Source organism: Bombus pascuorum, chromosome 6, assembly GCF_905332965.1.
Source record: "Bombus pascuorum chromosome 6, iyBomPasc1.1, whole genome shotgun sequence".
NCBI lineage: Eukaryota > Metazoa > Arthropoda > Insecta > Hymenoptera > Apidae > Bombus > Bombus pascuorum.
Window position 1 is genome coordinate 14,574,966 of NC_083493.1, and position 15,916 is coordinate 14,590,881.

General features: G+C 39.2%; 1 protein-coding gene and 1 long non-coding RNA gene across 3 annotated transcripts in view; one reads left to right on the top strand and one right to left on the bottom strand.

The window, feature by feature from the left end:
- LOC132908082 (CD151 antigen-like) overlaps positions 1-15,916 on the bottom strand; it is a 90,318-nt gene that overhangs the window by 30,411 nt on the left and 43,991 nt on the right. For both annotated transcript variants that reach the window (XM_060961714.1, XM_060961715.1), the window contains one exon: positions 6,512-6,704. In XM_060961714.1, coding sequence (XP_060817697.1) covers positions 6,512-6,704 — 193 coding nt within the window. The remainder of the gene's footprint in view (positions 1-6,511; positions 6,705-15,916) is intronic.
- On the top strand, positions 11,514-13,892 carry LOC132907729 (uncharacterized). The gene is made up of 2 exons (XR_009658258.1): positions 11,514-13,642; positions 13,740-13,892. It is a non-coding gene; the product is annotated as an uncharacterized LOC132907729 (long non-coding RNA).

Sequence of the window (15,916 nt, forward strand, 5' to 3'; positions counted from 1 at the left end):
AGTTGAGCATTAAATATAAAGATAGTGACAAGAATCTTTCCGATAAAAAAATTCATGGAATATTTCATCTTAAAGTAACGATTTTAACGAGTTTACGGTATAATCCGGTGGGAAAATTTCTCTTCGTAATTAAATCAAACTTTCCAACAATCTTTATTTATTCACTATATCGTAAAAGATATATAATATAAATATACATTAATGAATTGGTATATATGACAAAACAAATGCCTCTTAATTATACCAGAGGACCGGTTATAAACTTTCTCTTAATTACTTCCGTGCTTAATTATCGAATTGGTAGAGAGGAACGCATGAAGATTTTCCGAGTTCAAAGGTTAATCCAATTTCATCAATTAAATAACCTAATTGAAATTCTCAGTTGATGAATGCGCAAGCACGTATCCTATGAATAATACTCATATAAATGTACATCTACATCAATAATATTAATAATTGTTAGCATATGCGTACTTTTCACGTTCATTTAGTGTCGGGCAGTAGAGAAGTAGCGTATAAAATCTTAAAGCTTGGAATTAGTACAAATAATGGTAGGTACTACGTAGACAAGATTCCAAGATTCTTTTTATTTCTTCTCGTCCGTTCTTCCCTTCCTTCCTCTTCTTTCCTTCCCTTCGTTTCTTTTTTTTTTCTCCCCTTGTGGTTCTTCGAATAACTTTGCCGAATGTTGTTTCGTTGGCGCTATTAAACGCGCAGTATTTAACACGGAACTCGCAACGATGCGGCTCAAACGAGCCGCGTGGAATGCGGGAATTACAAATATAATGAGGGGCTGTACCTAATGCGATTGGACCACGCGGCGAGATAATCGTATTTTATTGCGCGAACCATTCTGCGCTCCAACGTTCTATGAAGGAAGTGCCCTGATATTCGTTATTAGCGATCGTTAAAATTAATTCGACTTAAGGGACTGCTAAGAGGATCGGAACAGCGGCAATTTTCTTCCACGAACCGTCCCTGTCATGTTTTCCGCATACCTTCCGTGACGAATAAGTTTTTCAATGGATAGAATGGAAAAACATTTTCAATTACCAAAGGAATTATTACATGCGAATATTACGAATTGTTAATTCATTACGTTTCTACGATCTCTACAGGCAGTTTCAAATTCCCTTAAACTGTTATCCCGTACAGAACCCAAATTTTGACAAGTTCGACTTTCTTTGATAATCTGGATCAGTCGTTATCGTTCGGACAATCAGAACATGAAAATAGCAATTTTAAATATACAATTTATGCCAAAGATTGGCTCACTAATTATTAGAATTCTGGCTAACTGGATAAAAAAATATAAGAGGGAATAGGAAATAGTTTCGTTGATTTACGATCGTTGATACCCTAACAAAAATATTTCAACCGTTTTAAAACAAACACACGCGTGACGCTTCGTCCACGCGAATTAATCCGGATCGAAATAAAAACGGTGCTGCATCAAACAAGCTAATCCTCTTTTTTTTCCCTTCAAAAAATTACACTGGTAGCAGTAACGGTTGCGGTGGAAAGTTTGCCATGAAACGCCACGCGAGTGCCCTTGATGAATAAACTTTTCACTAGACTTTTCCGGGGTGTACGCATGCTTGAGCATGCACAACGTCGGAACAATAGGAAACAAAATACCCTTTCATTTCGCATCCCTTTTCACTTTGTTTCGTGAAATACAATCCGTACATTATTAGGTGCATTATTATGTAGAACAGAAGGAAGACATTCAAGTATGATGTCAAGTCTACAATGAAAATCTCCAGCGTTCTCGAATAGCCAAGCTTGAATGCGTTGGTCCATTATTATTAATCGGTAATTAGTAGTTCAGCCAACGATCTCTACTAGCCATATAATTAAGGCTTCCTACAGAGATGGTCAGAGATAACCTCTCTCCCCCTCTCCTTCTCTCTCTCTCTCTCAGTGTAAAGTTTCAGGACGGTATTCGAGTTGTCCAAATTGCAGCAATCTTGCACCGTGTGCTATGCTACATATAGATACACTTGCTCAGAAACACCGAAGCAATCGATTAGAAGTTGTATAGTAACGATGCAACGATGACAAACTTGCCATCAACTTTGTCGATCGTAGGGCAAAGATACAAGTCTGACGATCAACGTTAAGACCCGAATACTCTTTGATCGGCGCGAGATTCATCGTGCGCTTGATGGCTAATTAAACGTTGAATAACTAAAGCATCGATCAAACGATCGATCAACTGATCCGATAAGGGGAATTTCATTTCTGCGTTTAATTTCCTTCTTCGATGTATTAATGGCGTTAAACGTTATAGTTTCATGGCGATTGAACGTAAACTTGTATTAAATATGCTCGTAATACTTTACTAATAGCTTTAATATCAGCGATGGTCGAAAGTAATCAACCAAATTTTCGCTATCGATAATGGTTATTAGATAGCAAAAATATTTTTAGCCACAACAACGGTGTTATCTGTAAACTGCGGATATTTATGTAAATTCATGTTTTCGTGAAAATAATTTAAATAACAGAACCTAGGAAAAATGGGAAAATGGATACTGCAACTTTGTATATTTTGTATATTTTTGCATAACATGTGCATTTGTACGCCTTTAAATTTCTCGCAAATGCGTCAAAATGCACAGTCAACTTAACAGTAACCAAACGAATTTCTATCATCGAATGGATATAATATTCATGAAAAACAAAATTCATCGTCGACGATGATAATGATTATTAGTAACCAAAATCAATTTCCATCATCAGTACTGGTTAACAGCAACCACAAAATACTTTTATCACCCATAACGGTTATTCGTAATAAAAATCAGCTCCTGTCATCCACAATGATTACCAGTAACCAACGCAATTTTAATTATCTATAATGGTTATTTTTAGCACTAAAAGAATCAACTAATTTCTAGAGAAATCTTTTCAGAATTTAGTGACCACTACCTTCCATTTAGGCAAAACTTAATCATTTCTTAAGCACTTTTTAATTAAATCTAGTAGGGACACATTTTTACCCTAACAAAAGAGAAGTCAGGGAGAAGGCAACCGGATCGCCTCTTCCATCCTTTAATTATCCCTTGTTAATAAATCGTGTAATAACTAACTTCGCTCTATCTATTAATCGCTCGATTATCCACAACTTTAACTATCCTTTTTGCCAAGCTAGCCAGCTATTCTACGCTCGTTGATCTAACAAGCGGCAAAGGTATCAGGCTAGTACCACTCTTCCCTCGAGCGTAGTTCGATTCAACTTTGACCGCGAATAGTTTACAATTGGTTCGATCGAACTTTCCTTTAACCGGGAATCCGTTAGCGATCCGGAAACTGATCGAGAAATCAACGTTTACGCTTCATTCTATATTCGCTTAACGTCCTACGCGAACACACCTAACAATGAGAAACTATGCATCGAAGGAGGAGGCAGGCAAATTTCTGCCAACGAAGAAGATCGTCGCCAAGGAATTCAAACGGTTACGTGCCCGAGCGACGGGGAACAGCCTGACGGCGACGACTAACACCGCAGTCATTGGAATAATCCAGTGACTTCGGTCTGGCAGGGTGACTGCACTTGCAAACGCAATCAATGCGAGTAAACGTACGCGTTAAGCGGCCGGCATTGTTGCGCGGCCATTGTTCTCGCGAGGTTATTGTTGCATTATCCCTGCATTATCGAGCCTTATTACCAAGCGAGTTTAAAGTCAGCCATTCAGCTCGATCGAATCTTGCGGCTGCTCTGACCAGCGCGACGATCATCGCGGTGATTTTCCAATTTCGACGAGTATACCAATAGACATGATCGCTCGGGAATAATCAGACGTAGAATAGACTGGGGTCGGGATCAAGTACGAGTGAAAGTTAAATATTTCGAAATGTATTTGTAGTCTGTACGTATAGAGTTTCTTAGATGGAGCTTGGACGAACGTTTCTTAGATTACTAGATTAGAAAACTAATCTGATCAATTTTTTACTTTACAGCTGTATTAGGTTATATAATTGATGTTAGTTTTCTTTAAAAGCTAGAAACTTATTTCCGAGAATTTATTAGCAATCGATAGAAGAGAAGATTAGAAAATAAAGAATTGTAAAGTCTGGTGTAAATGATTAATAAAAAATATGTTTGTAACGTTATTATCATTTTACGCTTTTTAATTTATTAAAATGATCACTGTGAGAGCTAATGTAATGGAAAATTATAATTAAATTACACACATCCACGTTTCAGCGATCTACATAACAGAATAACTTCTCGACATTATGAAGTTCTTGTTCCTCAACGTGTTAAAATGTAACGTAAAGTATCCCTCTGTTACTATGGATTTTTCATTCGTTTCAATTGCTTTTTCTGTTTTTCTGTAATCTAGTTTTTGTTTGATGTAACTTGTATTGTATTTTACTCACTTTTAAAGCATGTCATCGGTGAAAATTTGTAACGGAAATACAGAAACATGACAAGAAAACGTTAACGCGTAACATTACGACCAATCTCGGCTGACGCTGTTCGTTCTTTAAACGCGTTTTTGAATTTTTATTTCATTATCACGATCTAGTAGAGCGTAGAGAATTTCAGAAGCTCCAGCATGCCCATTCGTCTCTAAAAAAGAGGCTGAATTTTCATTTCATTATCATAATCTAACGGAGAACTTTAGTAGCTCTGGCACTTGAGTAGCTTTCATCGCAGAAAATTTTAATATACAAATTTACTGCATTGAGCAAAATAATTTTATGTATTAAATTAATTTCGAATAAATTCAGAAAAATGTGAAATAATTAATTGATTTGAGATCCTGTCGTATTCAAAGAATTTTACATATTTCATCTCCTTTTTTATTTTTTTTATTTCTTTTTTTTTTTTTTTTTTTAGTTTATAAACACAAATATTTTACCTCTCTTATAGATCAGCCGAATAAATATACGACTTTTTTTAAAAATCACAATTGTTTTACTATCAACTCTACCCACTGTTCTACCACACGGAATTTACGATAGAATTTCATTCGCAACCATAGAAATTTCATTGTTCTTTTCTGTGACTGCTAGAATGGCGAATGCAACGATCATTTTCGATAAAATAACAAGAATAGAGCATCTGTCATACACAAGGGAAACGATGCACGTGCAGGCAAAATTATGAAAAATGAGACTGCGCGAGAAGGCGGCGGCAATAACAGGGTACAAGGCTCGAGCAAGTTCCTCGCTTAATTTTAATCTCACGGACGTCCTCGGTGGGACCCGCTTCTCAACGAGGCGTCGACATTTTATGCATTAAACTGCGATGCTCCGTGGTAAGGGCTACCGATCGATTCGGAGATCTTTCTGCTCTTTTTTCGATTCCTCTCCTTCTTTCGCCTTTCGACGCTTTCATTCCCGGCCCGCGGCTGCACCTTACCACGCGGACTTCATTAGCATTTTATGGGATGTATCACGATGGGTCACGATGTTTCACCGGCTGTTTACAACGCTCGTGCATCCATGAGACGAAACGCGAAACCTTGTTTCCGTTAAGGAAATGTCCCTGTGGGTTTGCGCGTGAATTGCCTCGTTAATTTTTGCGGTATACCACTCTTTCGACGTACTTTTGGACGAAGAAATTCACGAAGTTTGAAAATATACGCCCTTATATCACGTAAACAGAAATTTCAGAGAGTTTAAGCAAAAAGAAGGGACTTGAATTTTATCTGGAGCGTAAAATGTTAATCGGAAGCCAGTTATTTTCTTGTTAATTTTTACTAATACGCTAAATACTATAAAATAGAAAGCGATAACTGGCTAATACGATGAAATTTCAATGGAAGCTCGAAAGAAGTTTCAAATACAGCGTGATCGTAGTATTAAGTCGTTTGATAAAATCGTACCGATTTTGTGACGATTCGGAAAACGGGTTCGTATGTATGCACTGTTCCATCCAATAACTTTCTCTGACTTTTCACGAATAAATTTATCAAGATGTCTTCTAAGCTTGCTCAAAGAATCGAATTTCTTTTTGTTTAGGGAATTCTTCGGTGCTTTCTTTTCCGAAGAGCAGCCTCTCCTCGAAGAATACACATTCGTTTGCTGTTTGTACTGCATTTTTCTCATAAAAGGAAAACCAAATGTATCACAAGTTTACTTCAGACTGACAAAGGCAGTCGGTACGCACGTCCAAGCGTACGAATCTACTTTCGATCAGATCAATCGCTGTGTCAACTCGGTGTTCTAACACTCGGAACGTTCCGCGAATTTTTTTGGAATACGGAGAACCGGATTACGGTTCGTTGATCGAGGCGAGGATCTAGTTGCGGTTGGTTTCATCGATGTCGGCGGGTGCTTGAAGCCATAACAATTAAAAGGGGGCGTTTACGAGGCCGAAACGACATCGTTGCAGAGGACGTGGCCGATTGTAAACGCGAGCCGAGCTGGGCGAGAACGTAAATGGTTTGCCCCGTCGGTCGCTGACAATGCACTGTCCATTTTGTATTTCGCTCGATATAACGCACAGAATATATCAAAGATATATCAGAGCACATGACTTTACATTACTTACGAATAACACCACGTTGTAGATGTGTAGAACGTATTTCAAGAAATTCACAGAACAGCAGCCGTCGTCTCGGGTCCTCAGCCTGGTGGACGTACCAGGAAGTCTCTCGGCGCTTTTAGCCATGATTGGTTGATTCGTTTCTTCTTCGTGTGTCTCCGTCGTGCCCGTGGTCGTCGTCGTCACCTCGTCACTAACTCTGAAAGCACACGGAATTCCATCGGATTAGTGATTTTTATAGGCGAAGAAGGATAGTCGTTTCTCGAATGAAAACCAAGGTAGAACGGATGGAACTGGATCTTGTCGCTGACACGAAATTGTATTTCTTCCGGCGGCGGCTATCGAGATAGCGACTCTTCGCGTTCGGAATACGGTTTTAGGGGTAGCCGTGCTCCACTCGAATCGCGAGTAAATCTATCTTCGAGCGTCCCTTCCGGTCCCTGGCGGCAGGCCAGCGGACACCACGCGCCGCTAGCATTTCCGACCAAACGGCCACAGACACGAGAATCCGATAGATTTCACCCCTTATATTTGACTGGTACGTCGCTTACGATATCCGGACCGTTTTTCAAGGTACCTCGTATCGATCCAGTAGATATCTGACTGACTTCGGAGAACAAATTGGATACATTCAATAAAGAACATGGAACATATTCAAACGAATATCAGAGCGGATAAAGCGGAGGAGATTTTTTTGAAGAACGTATATAAATCATGGGCCAGTTGCATTTGTAATTAAATTTGAAGAAAGTGGTTTAGTTATCGGAATAATCGTGGTTTATACAGGAAAGTAAATTTATGTATTAAATATTTATGTATCAAAAATGTTATTAAAAAGTAAAAAATATATAATTACTCATCTGTCTGTCGCACTCGACTTTTTCGACGTTTTATTATACATGGTATTTTCGTTCTCTCAATATAATTCGAAATGAATTTTTAGGAACGAGTATATTTTAATTAAAAATATTTTTAATAAAGAGTAATTTTAGTGTTCACGGTTTCGTCCTGTTCTATAATTTTCCACGAGTTTCTTCCATTAAATAGAAACGACGAATAAGAGACAGTGAAACAGTGACAAAGTGGAATGAAATGAAAAGAAAATATGGCGTGTAGTGGCGAAGGATCTACGTCAACGAATTGTAAGTAACTCTTCAGCGCTTCGAAAGAAAAGCGGCATAGGTTGGCACGAACCGATTCTTTCACTTCGCCAAGGAATGCAGCTTTCGATCGATCGTTTCTCTTCCTTCGCTCCATCCCTTTTCTGCTCCTGTAACCCCCTTTCCTCACTTTGGTCGCGTGCACGAAATCGGTCGGTGCTATCTTCGTGACAGTGAGACCCGAACTCGATTTCAGCCATCGTATCGTCGACTTCTCTTGTGCAATTTCTTTCCCGTGCATTCGATTAGCTCGCCACGTATCGTGGTCGAAGCGATATCAAAAGGCATCGATTCCAGCTCTCTTGGCGATGATTAAATTCATTTGCCCTTCCATCTTCACAGTTCTTTCGATCTGACGAAGAATCGTTAATATTTCCTCTTTAAGTATAATTGTCCGATCGCTGTATAACAATGTAGTTGGTATTCTTGTAAAGGGCAAATAACAGAATCTACATAGAAATTTGTTTTTGATACTTTTGCATGTTACGCGTATTCCGCGTATTCTGTCACCTTTAAGTTTCCTATCAACGAATAAAACTGCGCACTCTAGTAATTATTATTGTCCCTACAGTATACTGAATTATTATATATATATATTTTATGAACTGTTATCAAATTTTTAGATTCCTTATACATCTAACAAACTATTTTGCAACCTATCACCTTTCAAGTACTCAAATTAATTGTACTCTTCTACAAACGTAATTTAATCGAAGCAAGTCCATTGTTTACGGTATTGAAGATTTTAATTGAACGATACGACAGATAAAACGCGGCGACGATTCGTTCACTGGCCGATAACAACCTGCGGAGAATTAATTAGAAACCGCACCTGGCTGGCTGGTTATTTATTCGCGCTAATTGTGTTTCCGCAATTAGAACGTATCCGATCGAGAAACAATTGGGCCTGGCGCCAACGAAGACGCAATTGGCCAGGCCATTCTTCGTGGGGATTTCGGTGAACCGCGAGGTTGAATGAGACGAAGGATAAATGGCGGACTAATGAGAACAAACGAATGGAGGCGAAACGCGACGCGACGGAGGTGGAGATGGTCGAATGCGGAGGAAGACCGTGCAAGAACTGATTGCAGGCGATGCTCGAGCAACCTGAAGAGGGGAGATGAAAGAAGAGAAACCGCGAAATTAAATGGGTGTGACCCGTCATACTCGTGTGGGCGAGGTAGTTTCGACCGCGAGCAGAGAATAAAGAGAAGTTCCCGCCGCCTGAATGCAAGTGCATTACCGTTCACAAATACATATTAGGGTTAGGACAATTAGAGAAATACAATGTATATAAATAAGCTGACAAACCGTTAGAAGATTATTAAACCTCGCTTGGAATAATGGGCCGTGAAGAAGCGATATGTTCGATGTCGTAATAAAAATCTCATCGGTTATATACGAAGATCTCAGGAAAAATATACATTTTTGTAGGATTATATTATTTCAATGTTACTTTATGAAAAATAGTATTATCTTCGTGTGATTGTTAAAAACGAAAAGAATTGGTTGGGGCCAATTCTTTGAGGATTATGCTTCTCGTAAATGGCTGATAGATTGTGAGATTTTTGTAAGAAAAACTACTAAGAAGCAATATTTTAAAAACGTTTTTGGTATTATAGAGAGGTTGTAACTATCGAATATGCAGGCAATTTTAACAGCCAATTGAACTGTTCAATTCATCCCTATTTTTTAAGAATAAATGTTAGAACAAAGAATTACATAGGAGTCAACGTATAATTAACTGTTCATTCGCCATTTTCTTCTAAAACTTTTCCGAATAATCTTTAATTTCGACTGTTATTTTTTTACAAATACAAAATCTTAATCGATTAATTATTTCTCTAACAATCTGTATCAACCATGATATTACACGACCAGCAGGTATCCCTAATACTTATAAACGGGAATTTATATATTTTTCTCTCCTTTTCTTCGGTTTCGTCTATTTTCTTCTTTTAGCAACGCATGCAACTTTTAACGCGCAATGGACTGAATAACCCTTCGCAGTTGTTGGCCTTCGCATGCTTTTTGCTCATGTTATTTTGTTTGTTTATCGATCGAATATTTTCCACTTCTATTGTTACTTTTTTCGGACAGGTAGCAATATAGCCCTTAATATCAACCGGCATTTTTTCGATTCATCGAAAAAGCTATCGTGTTTTATTTTACCACAGAGGATTGTCGTGCGGCTGACGTTATTCCAGCGAATACGTTATTCACTTCCAGTCCGGGGGACAGCTGTAATTCGTTGAAATACGTTGGAAATTTCAGGATGATAGTTTTCGCGCTGTTACATCGAGGACGGGAAATGCAAAGAGGTAAGAGAACCGGCAAAGTTTCCTGCAAGTATCGTTCATTATGCCAACATCCCACGGAACAAAGCAGCGGAACAAAGCAACGGAACAAAGATATAGATCGCGGAACAACGTGGTAAACAACAGCTTTCTCGAACGAAAAACTCAAACAGATCGGAAGAGTAAAGGCCGCAGGGAGAGGAAATCCCAAGATGAGGAAACTTACTGTTTCCGCTCGATATCTCGCGGTAATGGGAATACAATGCTTTATTTTAACGAATCGTCACTGAAAAATATTCAAATGTGCTGTTAAGAGATAAGGAACTAGGTTTTGACATAAATATTTTGATCTGTTGGAGGGTAAAAGTAGGAAAATTTATTACATAATATTAAGTAGATTATTATGATTGCTGTAGCTCTGTGCTACTTCAACTTTGTCGCGTTAAATTAACTCAAATGAAATATTTATAATTAGTCTCTTGCGTTCTAGTTGCGTCACGACTATATAGCACAGGTTTAACGAAAATGTAACTGATGCAAATATTAGGTATTAGTTTGTCCGAAAAGTTTCTTTCTTTTTATAAGGAAATAATAGACGCGCGATATTTTTTGTTTCATAGTTTATTCAATTATGCACGAACATAATAATAGAAATAGAAGGAAATGGATCATACCTAATTGAATAAAATAATATAAAACAGAAATTGTTCATCTATTATCTTTTCAGAAACTTTTCAGTCAACTTAATAAAATACGATGAATATAATGACGATCTACCTAAGTACTATCCCTTTCGAATTCTCAAATGTATTAGTATAATTGTATTAGTATAATTATTATTCTATAACATTAATACCTAGTGGTATATTCAATCATACACCCCTACTCAGAAATACAGCTATCAAATTAAAATGGAGAATCCATTTGTGGATTTATAAGGCAACGAACGTTCAGGATGAGACGATGCTTTTAAACAGAACCATCGAAATGGTTGGCTTAACGAGATACAAATGTATGTATCTTTGGGATAACGGATAGTGAAAATAATCAATGGCGGTGACATGAAAAAATTCATCTGCCACGCGCCGTTCACCAGATACGGCTCTTCTGCTAACCCACGTGCTACGCTCCTCAGCTTTCAGCTACACCTCCGTCGCCCACGCTGAAAGTCACGGCCTACGTTCGCGATGACGCATCTATATGCATCTGGTATTTGTTTTTACGGACAATCTAGGAGAAATAAATGGAGAAATATCGATGCATTTTGAATGGTTATCCTCTATCGAGAAACTACGCGAGAATTACATAAATCCTTTTCACGATTTATCTCTATCGTTGGATTTTTGGTGATATTTACTGTTACAATTAATTTTCCAAGACGAACAAATTGTATTGCGCGTATGTCGTACACTGGCTCGGGAAAGTGTTTGGATATTTACCACAGAAAACTTTTATGTCTATGCTTCATGTGTTACACGTATTTTGAAATTTCATCGACATGTGTTACGATTATATTGGCAAAATTTGAGACCAATATGAAAATGTATGTATATACACGTTACAAAATATTTACTGCAGATGTGTTACTAGCATACGACGTTCAACTACTTTTCTGATCTCTGTGAGATACAAATAAACGAATAATTTTATTAACATCTTAATTATCGATCAACAACCTGCTGAAGTTCAAAACTGCTTGTCTGTAAAAAATAGAAAACGAGACTTACCGTATTATTGTTCTTCTATCATAACATCTTCAATCGCATTATTCCTATTTCATGAAATACACGTTATTTTCAAGAAACTGATACATAGCTCGATCGATCGTATTGAACGATAAATACATAAAAATTACCGGTACTTTCGTATCGTGGGATGCGCGAGACGCGTGATGGGATGCGAGCGATTCGCGAAATTTTATCGTTGGACGATTCACCTGGAAAGAGCGGAGGCGAATAATAAAAAAAAAAAGGGTATTCGATCGCGTTGCTTGAATTCCATTTTTTAGGGCCCCCATCTACTACCCTTTGGCCCTTTGGTGCAACTCTACAAGGGTCGCGTTAATTGTCGAGCTGACACGCGCACGTAAGCCCACCTATCGAAAACCATGTCTCATAATATATCAGCGATGACATCGAGGCTGTCGTTCGATCCCTTCCCATCAATTTGCGGCAGTGCCATGTTCCCAGCATAGACATATCCTCATTTATCCCAATGTCCTACACGTCGCCAGCCAATTTGCTAATCGAGCCAATCATCCAATCGTATTAACCTTGCCGGCCATTCAGAGACCCCGGTCTTCTTTTTATTGGTTGGTTCCTGCGACAGGTTTCACATTTGCAAACACACCAGCCTCCAAGGTGTTAAACGGTCTGGTCGTATCGGGACACGTCGTTTACCTTTATCGATCGATCTACAAGAGCCATTAACGCCTCAAAAGGATACTCGTTGCCGTGTAAAGGCGAATTTAGACTTTACACTTTGGACATGCATCGTGAACGATTTATTCACGCGCGAAAGCTATAAAGATTGTTTCCATCTGCGGTTCATCCAGTCCAGGAACGACCAGTCAAAGATAGAGTCAATCTCTGCTTTCGAGTAGGATTATGGTCAGAGAAGCAATAATCGACCTGTCGAATGAAACTAAGCTATCGTATCAAGATCTTCTTAAATCAATCCATAGTATCGGAAAAGAAGAATGGAACAGGTTATGGAGTTCGATCAGGAGAATCCAACTTTGCGTCATAGTTCAAAACTTTTATCATCCAATACCTTTCGTCGATTCTGTATTTCACCGAAAAACTCGCTTAATTACAGAATCTATAATTTTACGATTCAACGATAATTCTATGGTTTTACAATGTTTCTACTACTTTGTTCGCAACATTGCGACAAACTACGATTTGCTTGGTCCTCGATTGGATTAAACAGCACGACGGGGGAGACTTTATTCAAAGGAATTTCGAACGAGCTCGCAGACTACAAGATAAATGGCTCGCTTTAATAACGAGAACGATGGACGACGTACGAAGATCGTACGATGTGGGATCACGTATCGACGAAAACATAAAGCATCACTGGGGATTCCTGGCACGCTCGGTTTAAGTCAGAACCGTAATCCGAACGCCCCTTTCTTCCTTTATTCCATGAACTCCGCCCCGTGAAATTTCGTCGATAAAGACGAAACACACGGCAGAAGCAGCGTGGCAGACAGATTGGCTGACTTTACGCGATCGCTCGTTAACTCGAAGTAATCGAAAATTCTTTCATCCGGAATGGGAGAAAAAAAAACGCGTCTCGACGTATGGAGGTATTCTTTGGAGTCAGGTATTTTGCCCTTTCTCCTGTATCGAACCATCGTAAATCATCCGTCGATGTTTCCAAACCGCAGCTCGTTCTTTGACTAAGCAACTTTGAAGAGAGCCTGTATGTACCGATATATCGATCTTCGTCTTTTTCATCTTCATGAATGACACCAGTGTGCTCGTTGGTATTTGCCAGACTATCCACGCTATTGCCTAGGTTTCGTATTTTCTCGTAATGCTTTCCTCCTTTTACGTGTAATTCTTCGTAACTCGTTCCTACTCTCTATGACATCTACGTTTTAGATCTCGTCTTTCAAGGGAAATTACTTAATTAATGTGTCGTGTATCCGCGTACTTCGATCGGAAGCTTCGCAGGTACAACTTTACGGCTTAATTAGACATAATTCTTCCACGATATAATTACAGATACACTGGGAGGAATCGTGTAACTTAACGAATATTTTGTGTACAGGAACCGGAACGTATCGAACAAAAGTTAAAGAAGCTGGAACCTTTCTTTTGGAATTTTCTTTCTACAGGAAAATAGTAAGTACCGCTTGTAACTACCAATTCGTCACAAATCTGTACACTTTGTTCAAATTCAAATAAAACTGTTATAACAAATCGTAGTGGTCAGAAATATCTTCCACGTCTCTCTATTAGCCTTCGCTCGATTCCAGTCGGCGCGTTACGCAGTTTCCATTTCAATTACGCGAGGCTATCGTTCCCACGTAATGTGGTATCATTTACAGTGACCGAAAGCTTCGCGGGGGACAAAAAATCGTTGGATCTACGCGGTATCGATTTTATAGCAGCTCTCGATTTACTAGCGACCGATTCGACCGCAGGTTTCATCGCGCACCAGCTGGAGCCAGCCGCCACACGGGCAAACGTACAACGCGGGAACCAGCCGACGAACGAGTACACCGGCCCACGCCATCCGCCTCTGCGTGCAATTGCACCTCGTAGCACCGTGGAAAATTGGATAATGCGACTCGCACAGGCCGGGAACAAGCGGAATCTGACCGACGTTATACAGACAAACCGTGGCGATCTTCTTCGATCCTCGGGCGCGTTTCGAATTTTCCTCCGCTTCCGGGAAGAACGATCGCCCTCGATCTCACGCAGTTCCGCGAATCGCTTTCCCCTTTTGCAACTTGACGTTGTGTGGGTAAGACGATCTAATCTCGACGAAGGAAAGGTAAATCAAGAAGGTTTGCTTAATCGCGTTTCGCGTGGTCGTAAAGTTACGATCGTCTTATCCCGTAGAAATTGGTGATCGCACGCAACGTCGCTAGCTAACTTGTTGACGAAGCCTCGTTCAAATTGGTCAAGTAATTTGAACTTAGGTTTGGATTAATAGCACGAGTTAGGTTATTTAATTAAACGGTTGTTCCGAATGAAATTTCTTCGGACAGCGGATGGTAAATAATGTGAGTAGGGAGAATAGTGAAAGTCGCATAGCGCAAGTCAAGTTACTTTGATTAAGCGGCTCAATTTTTCGCTTGTGTCTTTGACGACATTTATCCTTACTGTTATTTCATATCATTTTCTTATTACTTTAGTACGAAGCTAATATCGTACACGTTAATATTTTGTATATAATGACATCAAAGAGGAAATGTCTTGTATCGAGCGCCGAGAGGAAAGAAAATACTTCAGAAGTTAGAGAAGGTAGATAATTAATGACGTCAAGAACAGCAACATGTAATTGGAAATTACTCGGCTGTTTCAAGAAGTAGAAAAACTTTAATGGTATTGAAAAATAAATACCCGCGCTCTGTTTTGCAATAATGGTAATGAATCAACGATAAAGAAATGCCACTATCTAAATATATATATATATATATATATATTATAACGCTAATGTCTTGAAACATTTTGAAATTTCCATACAACATTTTAAGTTCCCCTGTTGAAAGCAAGAAGATCACATTGAAAATGACGATGAACGACCAGCTTATTTTCAAATGTTCCGAAAAGACGCGAATTCTACTAATCGAAAATTCCCTTGTCCCAATGGTTATGTCTCTCCATTAGTCTGGATACTAGAAATTCCACTGTAATGGTTTGTGAAATGATTAGTTCAATTTTCTAAAACTTCCTACGCTTAGATACATTTCGACCGGAGAAACCGGTTGTCCATAGACGATTCTGAGTTATGAAGATCGATTCCGCCAAGTGTAGCTTCTTTTTTCATCGTGTCACAGAACGAGGCACTCGTTCTTTTTTTGCAATAACAAGTTATTCCTTTTTGCCGCGACCGGCGACTGAAGAACTGCGAGAAAGCGGCGCTGGCAACTGGTGTTTCGCGTCGCTTCCTGCAAAGCTAAGCAAGCGGTTGCAGTGCTACGGGGGGACACGTAATTAACGTTTATAAACCAACGTGCCCCGGAATAAAGAGCCCTGGCCGAATAGTACGCGGCAACTACCTACGTATACGGAAGTTACGACCCGTTATTTATCGCGTTATTACGCTGAATATCGTCCGCCTGTTGGAAATAACACGAGGCATTTAAGGGATCGTAAAGGACACTCGTTTCGTCTTTACGTCGTTTTCCCCTCGAAATACGAGAATTATGTTCGCCAGGTTGTTACGTGCACACGCTAGCCGCTCGTAAAAATCCTTCGCGGCTCACCACCTCCAAT